We start from the raw sequence: 14329 nt of genomic DNA, 5'->3' as shown, positions 1-14329 counted from the left end.
TGGCTACAAACATTGGTGGTATTAATAAGACCAGCACAGAGTAAAGACCTTTTTCTGTTTATATGAAATCATCTGTATCTCTTTGGAAAGATACATACACACACACATATATATATAAACACAAGTCACAAATAACTGAGTAGTGTTTATCTTTCCCCAGCAGGAGACTTGGATTCTTGCTTTACAAATTCCCATGAGTCAGGATAACACTAAGGTTATACAATGCTACTGGCTGGGGCAGATAGAAATGTCAAGGAAAATCTTTTTCCAAAAGTAGAGTGAATTTCATTTTGTAGAGTGAATCTGGGGGGCGGGGGCGGGGGAACGAAACACCACTGTGGAAGCCTTAACATACTCAGCTATGTGGGATCTATAAATATCTCAAATTTTTTAAAAATGGCAGTTATAGCTCCCAAAGAAAATGTAATTATTTGTGAAATTGAGAGCTCTGCAACTGGTCTCATTTCCTACCACTTAAACTAAGGAGAGAACTGACAAAGATGTCCAATCAGGTTAGGATTTTTTCATTCACATTACAATTTCTGTGAACTGACCAGAGTATCGATCTACCACAGTTCTTCCTATTACCTTGCTATGCAGCCTTCTTAGAGTGCACTGAAGCTTCCGGAACAGCCACTTCGCAAGGGTTTAGGAACGGAACGGAACTCTCGCCTTTTGGGAGCCTCCTTTACCTGCTTTCTAGCTCAAGCACAGCTCACCTGCAGTGCCGCACTCTGCCTTCCTGTTTCCTGCGCCTTTCCTAGGGTGCCTCCCCGGTCTCTGTTTCCCTCTCGTCGTCTCTAGGGTGCCTCTCCTGGTCTCTGTTTCCCTCTCGTCGTCCTTTCCGTCATTCTTAGTCACAGCTACTCCTTTGCTACCGTCCTTCTCACCTCTTTGGGAGGAAAACTTCTTCCTTGGTCTCTGTTAGCTTCTCGTGGCTTAATGTTCTCTTTGAAGGTGACCACTGGTTTCTCTCCTGTGTCACAGCTGTTGCTTAGATTCCGGCCCGTAGACAGCACTGATTTCAGTCCTGGGTTCCCGTCAGCTGCCAGGGACTCTATGATGGTTGTGTCTTGCAGAATGAGGTTCTCTTTGGCTTCACTGGGGTCTTCCAGTATTAACTCTGGGATTTCTGTGATAAACAACAATTTCCCTACCTCATTTTCACACTGAATCAGCCTAAAAAAAGTAAAAATAAATCCATATATGAAAAACATAAATCTAAAAACAGTAACAGCTGAACTTTGTATGGGTCCCACAGCCTTAAAATGTGGGAAACAGCAGGATGCAATAGTGTGGATTTGGGGAACATAAACAGTTTCTGCAAAAACTCACATTCTCGTTATGCCACCACACATCACCACAACACACGCCTAGGCCCTTTTAACGTTTTTCTAGTAAGTATAGTTATAGTTGCTCAGCATGTTTCAGCACAAGACACTAGACTAGGCCCTTGAAGTTCCTATTTTCTAGGTGTGAAAACTGAAGCTCAGAGATGCCACAAGCATCATCCTGGTCTGTCTTGACTGAAACTGACCACCATGCATGCCCTTATCAACACAAATCACCATAACTGTGAACATACAATTTAGTTAAGATTTATACAGACGTTTATAAATTGGAGAAGCATCTCATAATAAATAAGGGAGACAAGGCCAATTCCTCTAAAAGAGGCAGTGTAATGAGAGGACAGAGATTAAAGAAATTCTAAAGATCACTAGGGTCATAATCCGATGCTGTGTTCCCAACCTTTTGATTTAAGAGTTTATAATCAATAGCTTTATACCCAAGTGTAAAACTCATATGGGGTATGTGTATGTATCTGATGAGGAATACCTTGGCTGATTATCTGCAATCCATTTGCCTATAGAGATCAAACGCTGCTGTCGTATTTGTCGTTGCTGACCCTCTTTGTCGCCTGTAATACCCTGATGACCTTTGGAAAAATCCAAGTTCCTAAAATTGACATAAGCAAATTATAGAAAATTAAACCTAATGAACTGCAAGGGCTTCAGATTTTCCCATACAGGTTAGCTATTTGTTGGAATTAGCTGCATTTGCTTGAACTTATTTATACTCTTAAAGACTGTAAATACCACGAAACAAAGCAATATTAATGTGATATTTTTATTTATATTTCACTTTCTCATGGAGGAGTTGAAATAAATCACAAAGTTTTATTAGGAATGACTTTTTTAAAAAGAAGAATAAAGTTTTTATTTAACAGTAAGCTCACATTGTAAGTAACTCACGTCAAACAACCATGGCAATGCTAGAGTCTCTGAGATAGCTATTCTAACAGATAGTATTATCTATTCACTTCAAGGTGGTCCAACCTAAATCAGAAAAAGATTAACACATACCATAAAGTGTACAGAGCAAAAAACTCACTGACATTAGAAAAGTAAGTCAACCTAAAAAATAAGGGTTTTTCAAATTTCTCTTTAAGCTATCTTAAAAAAAAAAAAAAAAAGGCAGCAGCATCTAAGAACTTCCAGGCAGTAGGCCAGAAACTGAGGATACAAAGATAAATAGTCTCTCGACCTTAAGGAACAAATAATTATGATTTAATCCAAAGAGATAAAAGCTAAGCAAAGAATAAGAGAAGCATTATAAAAGAAACATTACTGTCTTCTGATGAGCTTTGAAAAGGTTCACAAAATAAGAGATACCTGACCTGGACCCTGGACAGGTATGGTTAAGAGCTTACAGATTAGTAAGGGAAGGATGAAAAAGGAATGTGAACGTTTCAGGCACAGCATGAACAAAGTTTTGGAGGAATAAAAATACAGAGTTATTCAAGTACAGGTCACAGTTTATGTATAACGTGTAACTACTGGAGGGGGAAGGGGGTGAAAGTCACAGGAAATATGGCTGAAAAACTAAGCTTTTGGACATCGAGATAAAAAAGATATTTTAACAACTGGGGATGTGTAAATTGAAGTTTTCTGTACTAGTAATGGGACATCATCAAATCTATACTTTATAATTGCGGAAGCAGAGTAAAAATGGACTAAGTAAGGAGAGAGCTTTTAAGTAGAGAAGTACATTAGGAAGCTTTTTTATACTCTAGGTAGACAGTGACAAAGGCCACCTACCTGAAAGAAGGTCTCAAAGCCAAGAATCCTTGTAACTCAAACTCCTCTGGAAGTGGTGTTGCTAGAGAAGGGCAGAAATCAAGACTTGTAAACATTTAAATTAAAATATTATTGTTCAGCAGGATATTGGTTCCTATATTAAAAAAAGAATATTTTCTAGACAGAAAGAAAGATTAATGCTCATAGTTCTCTGTTCCTCTTTATAGTTACTGTGATAAAATAACTTACCTGTCAAGCCCCTACCTGTGGCCTCTGAGCCCGTGACATTGCCCTCATACTCACCTACGACTCAAGGCTGAGGAGGATGTGCGCGATGGACTATTTTTTCCCCCAGCAGCCTTAAAAATTCACAGCGCGATCCATTAATCACAATGTTTAGATTATCTCCTTGTTAACTCAAAGCACTGAATATCAACACTACATCACCCAGGAGCTTGTAAGAAATACAGAATCTTGGGCATTATCCCAAACCTACGGAATCATAAACTGCATTTTAACAAGATCCCCAGTGATTCATTTGCAAATATGATGCTTGAGGGGCACTGATCTAATGGAAGAAAAATAATCAGAAAGGAGTCAATCAACTACAGTTTGTTCAGTGCAGTGCTACTTACAATGGGGCAAAGTTTTAAGCAAATGGATAATAATTAAATAAATTATGGCATAGCCATAGGATGGAATATTAAGCAGCCTTTAAAAAATCATGTTCCAAAATGTTTAAATGACAAAGAAAAATTCTAACAGTATCTTGTTAAATTTCCCGCCAGGCTCCTCTGTCCATGGAATTCTCCAGGCAAGAATATTGTGGTGGGTTGCCATTTCCTTCTCCAGGGGATCTTCCAGACCCAGGGTTCAAACCTGGGTCTCCTGTATTACAGGCAGATTCTTAAACCTCTGAGCTATAGGGAAGTCCAAGTTGTAACTATATCACATAACTTTAACAATGTGATATCAATCACATGCAGATATGTGTATGTACAAAGAAGTAAAAGCCTCAAAGAAAATAGAGTATCATGAATAGTACAGAGAGTATTTCTGTATGAGAGAACTAAGGGGGACTTGTGTTATATGTCCCAAATGTCCTGATAAGCAAGTATTATTTTGACAGAGTAATGTTGTTCACATTAGTTCCCGAAAAAATAACTAGTAAGAATGAGGAAGAAGGGAAGATGGAAAGAATCTGAAAACACTACTCTCTGGACTCCTATTTAAATGAAGCAGAACAGGAGAATAAGCTGAGAGAACTACAAGAGAATTATTACCTCTATTTCCACCCATTTAACCAATGCAAAGCACAAAGTCTCCTCTGAGATACTGAATTTAAAGTTAAACACTTAAGAACAAAACCTAGTTTTTCTCTGGCCTTAAGCCTACTATTTACTTCCTTTGTGGCTCAGCTGGTAAAGAATCCGCCTGCAATGTGGGAGACCTAGGTTCAATCTCTGGGTTGGAAAGATTCCCTGGAGAAGGGGAAAGGCTACCCACTCCAATACTCTGGCCTGGAGAATTCCATGGACTGCATAGTCCACAGGGTCGCAAACAGTCGGACACACTGAGCGACTTTCACTTTCACTAAGCCCACTGTTAGTGATGGAGAACAATGTCAGCAACACAAGGTTGAGGGAGCCCTTACCATTAGTACTTGAAAGATCTTCTTCATGGGGATGGAAACTGTTCAGAAGAGAAATTAGCCACGGCCAAATGCTGTAAATTAAACAGATAGTTCAGACTTTATTTTTGCATGAGAAACCAGAACGCGAAATGTTACCAACAGGACCTAGACTATGTATTTTCTCTTGGTTTAGCATTTTAAATGCTGTATGATTTCCTAAAATGTAAGTACAAATGTGTCTAGATAAGATACACCAGAAGGGCCAAACTTCCCTAACAGAGACCTACTACTGCAGATCGGTCCCCAGGTTCCTAATTTAACAATCAGAAAAACAGACTTGTCAGTTTTATTCATTGAAAATGGATATTTACTGAGAAACCTTTGACCAGAGAAACAGTACATTATGTTTTTATATTTTTCACATACATTATCAGTTATGGAATCCATTACTAGTTCTTAATCTGTGACATGGGATGTGGTTATATCATAGTCAAATCACACTGAAAGTGATGAATATACCTTTTTCTTTATGATATAAAAAAATTCACACATTGTTACAATGTCCTTACCCTCTGTCTCCTAACACCAAACCTTTGCCAAAGTTTGCAAAATATTAAAAACATATTCATACTTAGTTAAAATATTAAAAATAATTACAATCTACTTAAGATAATATCAAGATTTTCTAGAAATATGTAACCACAAATGTTGGTAAAAAAGTGTGGCTTTAAAAAAATTTTAAAAGCCCAGGGTGAGTTGCCCAGGATAGAGAGACTGGATGTACATCATCACATCAGAGAAAAAACCTAGAAGCTGACAGCTGTACACTTTAAAATATAGGAATATGCTACTTTAAAATATATATAAATGAATAATATAGGAAAAATATATAAAGAAACAACACTGAAGAATAAATGTCTGCTACAAGCTTTTGAGGATATAATGAATTAAGAGACAGTTGAAAAGGAAGAATGCTAGACTAGAACAATGTCTCTACGCAACAAATAAGAGATCTCAAGAAACAGACAAAAAAAAGAGTATAAGAAATGACTTAATGATATACTGCTTTACCCAACGGGGGGTTACTTAAGTCTAACTCTGCTTTCTACAAAGAAAAAAAAAAAATACATCACTATTTCATGTACTTATCAGTTTAAGAGAACATGTTCTCAAAAAAGTATAGAAGAAAACAAGTTCTAGAAATTATAATGGTCAAAAGCAAGAAACTGAAGGTTACTTGAAGTTCAGAAAATTGTTTTTTCCCTCATTTAAAATATATGAGGATTATTACACCTTGATGTATCAGACACATTAAGAAAATCTTCAGTCTTAGAGAAATACCCCAAACTAGCGGAAAATGAGTAACAACATACTTTAAGATAAAATAAAATACCTGCAAGGATATAATTCTAAAGATCCCAATAAATCTGACAGAAGGAAGGGAAAAGAGTAAATCATATGGTAGAAAAAGGAAAGAAGTTTGAAAATAAAGCTGTTTCTTCTGGTTGAATATCCTTTGCAACGGTAAGAATGCACAGGGAGCTCCCTGGCAGCCTAGTGGTTAGGACTTGGGGCTGTTGCTGTTGTGACCCAGCTTCAATCACTGGTGGGGGAACTAAGATCCTGCAACTTATGTGGCACAGAGAAAATAAAATTAAGAAAAAAAAAAAAAGAAAGAAATGGGAATGCACAGAATGGGCCTAAAAGATCACTCACTGTATAGGAACAAAAAAAAACTAAATAAAAATATCAATGCTTTTCCCATAACATTACTAATACAACTTAGTGAACCAAACACAAGTTCTAAAGTACACATGAGAAGGAAAAAGGTATAGCTTCTGGTTAAGAAATGAAAACTGCAAGAAAACACTCTCTAAAATATAACTTACTAATAGCTACCTCGGCATGAAAAAGAGAAGTGTAGTATGCTGTGCTTATGTTGCTAAACTCCATTCATGACAATATCAAAAATGAAGGCGCTTAAAGTTAGATTTGACGGGAGAAGAGGTAAGACGAGCACAAAGTACGAGAGATCATGGGGTCCTGAATGTGGCTAGGACATTTTTCAGGTTGTGACTTTGGTCAACATGCAGATGCTGAGCCGCAAATTAGAAATTTCAGAGACTCTCCCAATATCCATCATCAAAGTATGCAGGAGAGAAGCTTCTCACTCACTGCAAAGCCTTACTGGAAGTATTTATTCTATTGTTGTTTAGGGGCTAAGTCATGTCTGACTCTTTAGTGAACCCATGGACTATAACCTGCCAGGCTCCTCTGACAATGGGATTTTTCCAGGCAAGAATACTGGAGTGGGTAGTCATTTCCTTCTCTAGGGGATCTTTCTGACCAGGGATTGAAACTGTGGCTCCTGAATTGTCAGATGAATTCTTTACTGATGAGCCACCAGGGAAGCCCATTTATTCCTATGGCCAAAGGTAAAGTGAAAGCTTTCATTTGTCACTGTCTAATGAATAATTCCTAAGAACTGTCAGGAATATTCTGAGTAGAGATTACACAGAAAATCATGAAAGCCCAAATAATATCCAATCCTCTATGCTTAGAACAAATATAACTCAAACTGGGTGTTACTGAAAGTCAACATCAAACAGCTTAGTTAAAAAAAAGAATGGAAGAAGTAAAAAATCTCTTCCCTTCAATTCCTAAACAGAAAATTGGGGTGTATTGTAATGAATAAGAAACAAACTATTTCATTTTGCAATGTGAAAAATGCCTTTTCCCCAGGATGGCAACCAGGAATGCGGAAACACACAGCAAGTCAGAAATCCTTAAGATTGTGCCCCCCATGAAGAATTCAAACAAGTAAGTGAAAAGCATACAAAGAAGTCTTCAGTTCAATTTCTAGAGAGTAGGTGGAAAATACAAGTTCTCCACTGTTCCAATATTGTGTTAGACGGCAGTTTCTACATATCTATGGATATCAAACAAACAAAGCACACAGCTAATGTGAAATTCCGAGATACTTACTACTGTCTTTCATCCACCACTGCCTCCTGAAACACCCTGGGTCTGAGTCTCAACCAGTCCATGGACACCTTGACGGCAGGTAGGGGATAGGCATTGTAGGATTCCTCCTGAGACTTGTTCTGGAGAGGACACTTGCACAGGATGCCAAGAAAAGACACTTGAAGAAAAAATGTGTGCACAAAGAATAAGATATTTGAAATTGCGTACCAGTCCAAATTAAAATATTACTACAAGCCTTGGGCTGTATGCTACTTAACACTTAAATATCTTACAGCCTCTTTCTAAAAAGACATTTTCTTTTCTACATTAGAAATGTCACAGATACAGTTCATAAGGGGGATGTCAGCAGCTAAAAGGAAAGAACTTAGGGTTTAGGCCTCTTGATTCAGTATTACAAAATAAACACTTTTTCATGTTACTAATGGTTTGTTGCAATGATGAAAATGTCAAAGTTCATGCTTCCCAAAAAAGATGGCACAGGAAGTTAAATGATTTAATACTCACTAAAGAGGGCCAGCAACTGTGTCCAACACAGCTGCTCATCTTGGCTATAACTATGCTGCTCTGTTTCGTTGCTAAAGTCACGAAGGTGATGAAGTTGAAACAGGTTAATGACAGTGACGTGAACTAACTGCTGAGAGTTGAAAGCTTTCTGGAATAGCAGCCTCTGTAAAAGAAGATAGGAATACTGAATATATTATCAAGAACCGAAGCTGTCTTCAGCACAAGAATTAAACTGGCAGTCTACATTTAAACCACAAGGGTAACATTTATAGATGAGTATTTTAATTGAATATGATGTGGTCTGATGTTTCTCATGTTGACTTTCTGCCTTGAAAAGATTTAACCCAGTCACCACAGAGCTGTTTGTTTTTTTTTTTTAACAATACTTTTTACTGCAAGAAACTATGTACTTTTTAATATGATCTGAGAAAAGCTTTTTAGAGGACTCTTAATAAATTTATACATTTTAGTTCATTAGAAGCTGTTTTATAAGAGATGGAAACATACTAAAATATGAAACCAGGACCAATGACGACAAAATAGGTGCACATAGTGAAAATCAAAATTTCAAGCAAAAAGAGGCAAAACACATGTTTTTGAACTCTTGACATATAACAAATGTCTTCCAAACTTGGTCATAAAGTTTACTCTTTCAAAGGCTTGATACGTTTAAAGAAATTTACTTATAAATGAGATATATAGCAAAAGCATATCTGAAACATAGGGTAAATGACAAACCAAAGCAGTCATTAACAAGTATTATAGGCCACCTGATGCGAAGAGCTGACTCATTTGAAAAGACCCTGATGTTGGGAAAGATTGGGGGCAGGAGAAGGGGACGACAGAGGATGAGATGGCTGGATGGCATCACCGACTCAATGGACATGAATTTCGGTGGACTCCGGGGGCTGGTGATGGACAGGGAGGCCTGGCGTGCTGCGGTTCATGGGGTCGCAAAGAGTTGGACACGACTGAGCAACTTAACTGAACTGAACTGGCATTTGTACAAATAATTATACTGACACATTCCTCTATCAGAAAAGCAACGGCCTTCATGACCACATTTCTTTTACTTAAGAACTGTGTGTTCACAGTGACCTGCTGAGCATCCCTGTGAGGAAAGCTTCACCTGCACGCTCTCAGCTGCCTTAACTTCATCATCCTTCTACCTCAATATCTGCAGTAGTTTAGAGTACTCCCATAGAAAACAGTTTTCCAACACAAGTTCCTAACAAACTTGATAGCTATTAGAGACGGCATCCTGGTTTCACCTTACGCTTCAGCCACAGCCAAACAGCCTCCCTCCCCAGGCAAAACTTTTGGAGAAGGTGGGGTTCACTGTCACTAGCCTAATGATGGGAAACGGATTATGTCACTTATACTTCTACCAGCAGTGATAAGAGACCCTACCATCCCAGAAATTTATAGCTGCCGGTGTCCAGCCTATTCTGAGATTTTATTTTTTACATAAAGAATGTGAAATATCCAGAATAAGTTCCATAATTCTACTAACAAGATCTTTCACATTATCACTGGAAAAAACACAGTTCTGTTTCTCTTTAACTCTATTCTCCCTATCATCCTGCCACCTGTCCTTCCAGTATATACATCAAGAATGCTTACTCCTGTTTGAATGGCATCGACCATTTTTCTTTCCTTTACTCTGAATGTCCTGAAATGCTATTTCTTTTCCAAGTGCTCCCATGAACTCTTCTTACATTCTCTACATCCAACTTTACAGATCAGCTGACTATTTTACACAAACACATAATACTGGCATGAGAATACTGTTTTTTTCAAGAAGTGTGCTTTTCTATGAGTATAAGTTATAGTAATGTATCCCTTGTATCTATAAATCCAGTGGCATTTATTTTAGAAGGCAATGTTCTACTCAACAAAATTTAAAAAATTTTTTCTAGAGAGGGAAAGATGGCGGAGGAATAGGACGGGAAGACCACTTTCTCCCTCACAAATTCCTCAAAAGAACATTTAAACGCCGAGCAAACTTCACAAAACAACTTCTGTAGGCTGGCAGAGGACATGAGGCAACCAGAAAAGCAGATCATTGTCTTCAAAAACAGAGTTTTAATCTTTGCTCTTAGGTTTTTGTGGTCAATTTTATACATTTAAAAACCCAAACTTCACTATCCCAGTTTACCTGAGAGCGAGATTACTGGCTTGACCACTCTCTCCTCCTCTGGACTCTCCTTTTTCTCCACCAGGTGGCCTCTGTCTCTTTTCTCCCCCATCTCTCCTCTATCCAACTCTGTGAATCTCTGTGTGTTCCAGACGGTGGAGAACACCTAAGGAACAGGTTACTGGCAGGATTTGTCTCTCTCCTACTCATTCCTCTCTCTGATCCTCCTGGTCACCTCTGTCTACTTCCTCCCTCTCCTCTTCCCCGTATAACTCTGTAAATACCTCTGAGCGGTCCAGACTATAGAGCGCACATAAGGAAGTGACTACTGGCTAGCTTGCTCTCTTCTCTTTTGATCTCACCGCATCTCATTCCAGTTACCTCTAACTACCCCCTCCATCTTCTCTTCTCCTTGAAACTCAGTGAACCTCTCTGAGTGTCCCTCAATGTGGAGAAACTTTTCATCTTTAACCTAGATGTTTTATCATCGGTGCTGTATAGATGGAGAAGTCTAGAGGCTACTGTAAAAATAAAACTGAAAACCAGAAGCAGGAGGCTTAAATCCAAAGCCTGAAAACATTAGAGAACTCTTGAATTCAGGGAACATTAAGCAATAGGAGCCCATCTAATGCCTTCATACCTACACCGAAACCAAGTTCCACCCAAGGGCCAACAAATCCCAAAACAAGACATACCACGCAAATTCTCCAGCAACACAGGAACACTCCCCTGAGCTTCAATATGCAGGCAGCTCAAAATTACCCCAAAACCTTTGATGTCTCGTAACCCATTACGGGTCACTCCATTGCACTCCAGAGAGAAGAAACCCAGCTCCACCCACCAAAACTCCAACACAAGCCTCCCTAACCAGGAAACCTTGACAAGCCACTGATAGAACCCCACCCAAAGTGAGGAAGCTCCATAATAAAGAGAACTCCACAAATTCCCAGAATATAAAAAGGCCACCCCAAACGCAGCAATATAACCAAGATGAAGAGACAGAGGAATACACAGCACGTAAAGGAACAGGAGAGTTGCCCACCAAACCAAACAAAAGTGGAAGAAGTAGGGAATCTACCAGAGAAGGAATTCCGAATATTGATAGTAAAAATGATCCAAAATCTTGAAATCAAAATGGAATCACAGATAAATAGGCTAGAGACAAGGATTGAGAAGATGCAAGAAAGGTTTAACAAGGACCTAGAAGAAATAAAAAAGAGTCAAAATATAATGAATAATGCAATAAATGAGATCAGAAACACTCTGGAGGCAACAATTAGTAGAATAACGGAGGCAGAAGATCGGATTAGTGAAATAGAAGATAGAATGGTAGAAATAAATGAATCAGAGAGGAAACAAGAACAACGAATTAAAAGAAATGAGGACAATCTCAGAGACCTCCAGGACAATATGAAACGCTCCAACATTCGAATTATAGGAGTCCCAGAAGAAGAAGACAGAAAGAAAGATCATGAGAAAATCCTTGAGGAGATAATAGTTGAAAACTTCCCTAAAATGGGGAAGGAAATAATCACCCAAGTCCAAGAAACACAGAGAGTTCCAAATAGGATAAACCCAAGGCGAAACACCCCAAGACACATACTAATCAAATTAACAAAGATCAAACACAAAGAACAAATATTAAAAGCAGCAAGGGAAAAACAACAAATAACACACAAGGGGATTTCCATAAGGATAACAGCTGATCTTTCAATAGAAACTCTTCAGGCCAGGAGGGAATGGCAAGACATACTTAAAGTGATGAAAGACAATAACCTACAGCCCAGAATACTGTACCCAGCAAGGATCTCATTCAAATACGAAGGAGAAATCAAAAGCTTTACAGACAAGCAAAAGCTGAGAGAATTCAGCACCACCAAACCAGCTCTCCAACAAATTCTAAAGGATATTCTCTAGACAGGAAACACGAAAAGGGTGTATAAACTCGAACCCAAAACAATAAAGTAAATGGTAACGGGATCACACTTATCAATAATTACCTTAAACGTAAATGGGTTGAACGCCCCAACCAAAAGACAAAGACTGGCCGAATGGATACAAAAACAAGACCCCTCTATATGCTGCTTACAAGAGACCCACCTCAAAACAAGGGACACATACAGACTGAAAGTGAAGGGCTGGAAAAAGATATACCACGCAAATAGAGACCAAAAGAAAGCAGGAGTGGCAATACTCATATCCGATAAAATAGACTTTAAAACAAAGGCTGTGAAAAGAGACAAAGAAGGCCACTACATAATGATCAAAGGAACAATCCAAGAAGAAGATATAACAATTATAAATATATATGCCCCCAATATAGGAGCCCCGCAATATGTAAGACAAATGCTAACAAGTATGAAAGGGGAAATCAACAATAACACAATAATAGTGGGAGACTTTAATACCCCACTCACACCTATGGACAGATCAACTAAACAGAAAATTAACAAAGAAACGCAAACTTTAAATGATACATTAGATCAGTTAGACCTAATTGATATCAATAGGACATTTCACCCCAAAACAATGAATTTCACTTTTTTTTCAAGTGCTCATGGAACCTTCTCCAGGATAGATCACATCCTGGGCCATAAATCTAAACTTGATAAATTCAAAAAAATCGAAATCATTCCAAGCATCTTTTCTGACCATAATGCATTAAGATTAGATCTCAATTACAGGAGAAAAACTATTAAAAATTCCAACATATGGAGGTTGAACAACACACTTCTGAATAACCAACAAATCACAGAAGAAATCAAAAAAGAAATCAAAATATGCATAGAAACTAATGAAAATGAAGACACAACAACCCAAAACCTGTGGGACACTATAAAAGCAGTGCTAAGAGGAAAGTTCATAGCAATACAGGCATACCTCAAGAAACAAGTAAAAAGTCAAATAAATAACCTAACTGTACACCTAAAGCAACTAGAAAAGGAAGAGTTGGAGAACCCCAGAGTTAGTAGAAGGAAAGAAATCTTAAAAATTAGGGCAGAAATAAATGCAAAAGAAACAAAAGAGACCATAGCAAAAATCAACAAAGCCAAAAGCTGGTTCTTTGAAAGGATAAATAAAATTGACAAACCATTAGCCAGACTCATCAAGAAGCAAAGAGAGAAAACTCAAATCAATAAAATTAGAAATGAAAATGGAGAGATCACAACAGACAACACAGAAATACAAAGGATCATAAGAGACTACTATCAGCAGTTGTATGCCAATAAAATGGACAACGTGGAAGAAATGGACAAATTCTTAGAAAAGTACAATTTTCCAAAACTGAACCAGGAAGAAATAGAAAATCTTAACAGACCCATCACAAGCACGGAAATTGAAACGGTAATCAGAAATCTTCCAGCAAACAAAAGCCCAGGTCCAGACGGCTTCACAGCTGAATTCTACCAAAAATTTCGAGAAGAGCTAACACCTATCCTCCTCAAACTCTTCCAGAAAATTGCAGAGGAAGGTAAACTTCCAAACTCATTCTATGAGGCCACCATCACCCTAATACCAAAACCTGACAAAGATGTCACAAAAAAGGAAAACTACAGGCCAATATCACTGATGAACATAGATGCAAAAATCCTCAACAAAATTCTAGCAATCAGAATCCAACAACACATTAAAAAGATCATACACCATGACCAAGTGGGCTTTATCCCAGGGATGCAAGGATTCTTCAATATCCGCAAATCAATCAATGTAATTCACATTAACAAATTGAAAAATAAAAACCATATGATTATCTCAATAGATGCAGAGAAGGCCTTTGACAAAATTCAACATCCATTTATGATAAAAACTCTCCAGAAAGCAGGAATAGAAGGAACATACCTCAACATAATAAAAGCTATATATGACAAACCCACAGCAAACATTATCCTCAATGGTGAAAAATTGAAAGCATTTCCCCTAAAGTCAGGAACAAGACAAGGGTGTCCACTTTCACCGCTACTATTCAACATAGTTCTGGAAGTTTTGGCCACA

The 14329-nt window shown here is 38.0% G+C and overlaps 1 protein-coding gene across 7 annotated transcripts in view; it reads right to left on the bottom strand.

Moving 5' to 3' along the window:
- SMG7 (SMG7, nonsense mediated mRNA decay factor) overlaps positions 1-14329 on the bottom strand; it is a 92665-nt gene that overhangs the window by 14099 nt on the left and 64237 nt on the right. For all 7 annotated transcript variants that reach the window (XM_018060700.1, XM_018060696.1, XM_018060695.1 and 4 more), the window contains exons 9-14: positions 8200-8362; positions 7696-7852; positions 4732-4802; positions 3099-3159; positions 1837-1956; positions 891-1179 (exon numbers count right to left, since the gene is read on the bottom strand). In XM_018060700.1, the coding sequence (XP_017916189.1) occupies positions 891-1179; positions 1837-1956; positions 3099-3159; positions 4732-4802; positions 7696-7852; positions 8200-8362 (861 nt within the window). The remainder of the gene's footprint in view (positions 1-890; positions 1180-1836; positions 1957-3098; positions 3160-4731; positions 4803-7695; positions 7853-8199; positions 8363-14329) is intronic.

Source organism: Capra hircus, chromosome 16 (assembly GCF_001704415.2).
Source record: "Capra hircus breed San Clemente chromosome 16, ASM170441v1, whole genome shotgun sequence".
Taxonomy (NCBI): Eukaryota; Metazoa; Chordata; class Mammalia; order Artiodactyla; family Bovidae; genus Capra; species Capra hircus.
Note: the sequence above shows the minus strand (reverse complement) of the source record. Positions and strands in the feature narration are given on the sequence as shown.